Here is a 5892-nt window from a genome sequence, read left to right on the forward strand (position 1 = left end):
GAGCAGATCAATTTTAAAAAAATATTCCTTTTTATTGTCTGTGTTTGCTCTGGTCCACTGAATTTGTTATTATTAATATTAATATATGAAATGTATATGCTTCCCATATTAAATTTGTATGCTGGCTGACTTCCCGTGACTCTACTTTAGGTTGTTTAAAGCATTAAAAAAAGGGAACAATACAAAATACACAAAACCCACCCAAAACAAAGGTACAGAGATGATAAAGAAAACAAACCTGGATTGTTTGTCCAGGTTTGTCCAAAAAGGAAAGGAAGAAAAAGGATGACACTCATCCTTACCAAAGACCTGGACAAAGAGCTATATCTTCAAAACCCTATGAAACAATAATGTAGGGACTGTTGAGATCTTGAGAGGTACTTCATTGCAAATGGCACTACTACAGAGAAGGCATGTGGCTGGAGTCCCAATGGGTGGCATTGCTTAATTGATGCAATCTGGAGCATGCCTACCTTGCCAGTTCAACTAGACAGACAGATGCGGTGGTGGGATTCAAATAATTTAACAACCAGTTCTCTGCCCTAATGACCAGCTGGGTGGATGTGACTGGGTGGGTGTGGCCAACTCAACATCACTCCCATCGAGGGGTGCCTCGCCTCGCCCAGCGTCTCCTTGCCATGCCTGGCCATGCCTCACCCCTCCCCTCCCCTCCCAGCCACTCCTTGTCATGCCTAGCTGCTGGCCCTGCAGCCCAGCCAGGTGAGCGGCTGGACAACAAGGTGAGGAGTGGCTGGGGGGGGAAGGACAAGGTGGGGCCAGGCATGGGGAGGCACGCTATTCATCCAGTTCACCGAACTGCACAAAACGTTAGCTACTGGTTCTACCGAACCTGTGTGAACCAGCTGAATCCCATCACTGGACAGATGCTATGGGAAACTGGTGGTCTGTCAAGCTTATGCTATGTTGGGCTTTATAAGTGGTACCTTAAATATTACCTGCAAGCAAACTGGCACCAGTGCAATTCTCAAAGCAGAGGTGTTTCATAGACATACTGAGACACACTCATCACTGCTCATATTACTGCATTATTAACCAGCTGAAGTCTGATGACCAGGGTGTGAATGATATCTGAAGGGAACCCCAATTTAGGAAAGGGTACAACACAGATGATGCTGTGTAAAGGCCTTCCGGGCCAGAGCTACCTCCTACTCATTGAGCAGGAGTTGTAAATTGAAAAAGTCCCCCCTCCCAACTGTGCACTAGGAAGTGCCAAGTGATGGGGTAGCAGCAGTGGTGGGATTCAAGTAATTTAACAACCAGTTCTCTGTCCTAACGATTTCTTCCAACAACCAGTTTGCCAAACTGCTCAGAAAGTTAACAACCGGTTCTCCCCGAAGGGGTGCGAACTGGCTGAATCCCACCACTGGGTAGCAGGGTGGCAGTGGGAATCAGGGCAGTGGTAAGGGTGTGGGGCAGCAGTAGCCCTCCACAACAGACCCAGTTTCTCATGTGGCCATTTAGGAAAATTAATCATCCACCCTTGATATAAAAGATATAGCAAATTACCCATAAAAGGATAGGTGGTTTTCTTATCTTTTAAAATTAAAATACTGTCTGCTTTTCTTGAGGTACATAGCATTTTCCCCTCTCAATTGTTTCCCAGTCCCCCCCCCCCCCAAAAAAAATAAGTAGCTGTCATGCACTTCAGGAAGGATAAAACAATTACTATTTCTTTGACTCCAGGCCTGCCACATGAGCAAAAGATAAAATCAAGCTTGCAAAAGTTTTTCATTTCTCATAAGTCTTCAAGCCCTCTGCATCCATCACTTGAAACATTAAAATACTAGGGGACATTTCTATGATTAATGCAGGGGTAAAATCCAGCAGGTTCTGACAGGTTCTGGAGAACTGGTAGTGGAAATTTTGAGTAGTTCAGAGTACAGGCAAATACCTCCTTTGGCTGGCCCCAGAGTGGGGAGGGAATGGGGATTTTGCAGCATCCTTCCCCTGGAGTGGGCTGGGAATGGAGATTTTGCAGGATCCTTCCCCTGCCACGTCCACCAAGCCATGCCCACCAAGCCACACCACACCACGCCCACCAAATCACGCCCACAGAACCGGTAGTAAAAAAAGTTTGGATTTCACCACTGGATTAACGCAAAGACAACTTCACAGCATTTAAGGGAGCAGGGAGAAAGTCCTAAAACCAGACTTTCTGCAAGAGTTTTTATCTCCTCCAAAGAAGCTCTAATGGCTGGAAGTTATCTTCAGCATGATCAACCTGTGAAAAAAGTCATGGCCATTTGTAGATAAGAAAAAGAGATTTGGACACCAATAGTCTAGAATGTACACATATAAGTTCCACTTTTTCGTTCAGCTTTGGCTAAGTCACAGCCGTTTAGTTTCATTCCCTAATCTGTATAATGGAAATCAGAGTAACTTAATTTACAGGATTGCTGTGCACGCAGATATAATTAGAAGGATGTAAAACACTTCACAGTCTAAAGTTGCTTTGTGAATTGAAATTGGTCATTTACTTGTCTTCATGCTGATTGCTTCCTGGATCTTGTTCAGTAATTGAGAATCCGCAGACTATCTTTTATAGTTGTTGCTGATTTTTCTTTTTTTTTTTTAGGTTTGCATAAAATAATGATCATTAATACCTAATTTTTTAAACAGGAAGCCCAGAGGTAAAACAAGATACAGTAACATAGATTGACTTTTATTATGTAACAGCAACATAATAAGTAAATTTATGAAGTCATATGGCCTTTACAAAAAGACAGAAAAGATATTGCACCAAGTTTAGGTACTGGCTATTTGGACTGAATATTTGCTAAAGAAAAGATGGGGCACCACACCCAAAGTTAAGCGCAATTAAGTCCCTCTAATTTCAGTGGGGAAAAAATTAACTTGGAGTTAGAATCTTTCTCCTTGAAATCAATGGGACATTAAGGCTGCAATCCTTTACACATATCCCCAGGAGCGTCTCCCACTGAATTCAGCAACATACTTCTGAGTATATATGCCTAGGATTGCGTTGGGCAGGGCTTAACTTTGCCTAGGCAATGCCCCTGAGAGTTATCATCATTATATACATTTACGGAGTTAAGGCAAAACCAGATAACACTTTGAAAAGGACAGAAGGCTTGAGAAATAGATACCATTTAAAAATAAGAGGGAAGGATTTCCATCTCCACCTGATAAATTTAGCTATATCTAAGGAATGCATTCGGCTGATTTTTTTTTAAGAAGAAGCTACTCTCAATCACTGAACTAAAAGTAAAGTCTAAGTGTATTTTTAAAAAAAAAAAAAAAAGGAACGGCTGTTTTGCAGAGGTTTGCCAAAATGATTCTCTTTAACTCTGGTAAGCAATTTTTTTAGCGTAATAAACTCTTTCCTGGAACTAGAAAATCCTTTCTATAATATACAAATTCCTTTAGTGTTCAGAGCAGGGGTGAAATCCAGCAGGTTCTGACAGGTTCTGGAGAACCGGTGGTGGAAATTTTGAGCAGTTCAGAGAACAGGCAAATACCACCTCTGGCTGGCCCCAGAGTGGGGTGGGAATGGAGATTTTGCAATATCCTTCCCCCAGGAGTGGGGAGGGAATGAGGATTTTGCAGTATCCTTCCCCTGGAGTGAGGTGGGAATGGAGATTTTGCAATATCCTTCCCCCTGGAGTGGGGTGGGAATGGAGATTTTGCAGTACCCTTCCCCTGCCATGCCCACCAAGCCACGCCCACCAAGCCACACCACACCCACCAAGCCACACCCACAGAACCGGTAGTAAAAAAATTTGGATTTCACCACTAGTTCAGAAAACATCTGACTGTGACATACAGATTTTCATAGGGCAGTCCTCTTTGAGCTTAACTATTTGAAGGAAAACATATGTGTGACTCTTCCAGAAACAGAATACATGAAAATTAATTAAGTCAAAATGCTTATCAGTAACTCTTCCTTTGCAACCGAGCAGCATGAATTTATGTTAATTTTTAGCACAAGGGGAATAAAGATATAATTCATATATTAATGAACAGTTCTTTGGCAGCTATGTGTTCATCTTGATTGAAGTTTTGATCCAGAAATTCTTAAATTGTAGACCTGGTTGCCAGTCTTTTAAAAATGGAATCGGGGGATGGGAGGGAAGAGGCAACTATAATTATTGACTTCTCCCACAAATCCAATATGTCCAGTTAAGGAACCTGGAATGAATCTTGCAGGCAGCTTCATTCTGTAACATCAAGCATAGATACGCATTGTCTGCTTTTAAGTCTTGCTTCCAATGTCCTGTATTTAAACACACAAAATTGGTTGAAATCTCAGGATGAATTCAAAGAGGGTCAAAATGCCATACAATAGAATCCAGATTTCACCCATGAGAAACCAAGAAAGAAAAATCAATCCAGAGGATGAGAAGATGGTCTTCAGAGAACAGAAGCAATGATTGGTCCACACCTAGGTGAAAGTCACAAGGCGATTGATTTTACAGGGGAAAGACCAAGAAGCCAGAAAACGTGGAATACTGCCATCCACCAACCAGGTTACCTTTCTCCAGTTTAAGATAGACCTTATCTTCCTTGTCTAGGTAGAGTAGGACTCCATTTGTGGCAGCTTCACGAGTGACATCTTTGTCCCCAGCAAAAGCTGAAATGACTGGTTTCCCGTTAAGCATCAAGTTCACCTGCCAAAAATAATAATAATTTTAAAATCCTTAAATACTCAAGTTAAGACATAGCCATTCAATACTACTAAGGTTGATGGGAAGCAGGGGTGCTATTCAGCAAGTTCTGACAGGTTCTGGAGAACCGGTAGTGGGAATTTTGAGTAGTTTAGAAAACTGGCAAATACCACCTCTGGCTGGGCTCAGAGTGAGGTGGGAATGGAGATTTTGCAATATCCTTCCCCTGGAGTGGGGTGGGAATGGAGATTTTGCAGTATCCTTCCCCAGCCACACCCACCAAGCCACACCATGCCCACCAAGCCACACCCATAGAATCGGTAGTAAAAATAATTGAATTCCACCACTGATGGGAAGGTTCCTTAGAAGGCCAGTGCAGCCTAGACACTGTTTGCCAATTTCAACATCTTTTCAGAAGTAGCAGAAATAAACAATTAGGTAAATTGAATGTGGGAAGGATGGAAATAGAAAGACAGACAGCAATTTGGTTGTGGGAGTGAAAGAATATTTATTTGATTTCCATAGTCACCCATATCAAGAAGTGACTCTGGGTGGAGTATATCATAAAAAAAAACATTAAAACATTAGAAAATATATATACCCATAAACTATTACCATAGATATTAATACAGCCATGAAACAGAACCATTAGCATCCTCAGGGCCCCAAACCTGGTCACATAACCAGGTTTTCATGGCGTTACGAAAGGCCAACAAGATTAAAGTCAACCTAACCTCTGAAGAGTGGATGTTCCAAAGGGCAGGATCTAGGACCGAGAAGGCACATCTCTCGGTCCTCCCCAGAATATTCCTCCTTCCATGTTGCTATTGTACTGTGGCTTAGCTATGGTCTCAATGTTATTTAGGAAAACTATAAAATGAACCTAAAAACTGGCATGCTATACTTCACTTGCCTTCCTCTACTTTTTCAATAGCTCCTTAACAGTTACTCAGACGTGCAACTGTACATGTGCAATGATTAAATTATACCTTGGTTCATTTATCTTTCTATCAAGATAATTAGATTCATCTATCTCCACATGTGCATATTGTAAACTGATGGGTAAGTGGAAATCTAATAGGGATGTGTGGACATGAGATCCAGCAGAGCTTTTCTTAGATTCTTATGCTCACTGTGGAAAGCTTCCCATATGATAATATCATTATAGAATTAGAAGGCATACCAAATCTAAATCATCCCGCATTCCATGCAGACATCTAAATTAAGATTCTGTGACAAATAGCTACCT

General features: G+C 41.7%; 1 protein-coding gene across 1 annotated transcript in view; it reads right to left on the reverse strand.

Annotated features, from left to right (window-relative positions):
- Positions 1–4448: 4448 nt before the first annotated feature.
- Positions 4449–5892, reverse strand: part of CBLN4 (cerebellin 4 precursor) — a 27679-nt gene continuing 26235 nt past the window's right edge. Inside the window, exon 3 of the mRNA XM_070940061.1 lies at positions 4449–4646. Coding sequence (XP_070796162.1) covers positions 4449–4646 — 198 coding nt within the window. The remainder of the gene's footprint in view (positions 4647–5892) is intronic.

This window comes from Pituophis catenifer, unplaced genomic scaffold, assembly GCF_029215685.1.
Source record: "Pituophis catenifer annectens isolate HBS135680 unplaced genomic scaffold, rPitCat1.0.hap2 SCAF_3, whole genome shotgun sequence".
NCBI classification, from domain to species: Eukaryota; Metazoa; Chordata; class Lepidosauria; order Squamata; family Colubridae; genus Pituophis; species Pituophis catenifer.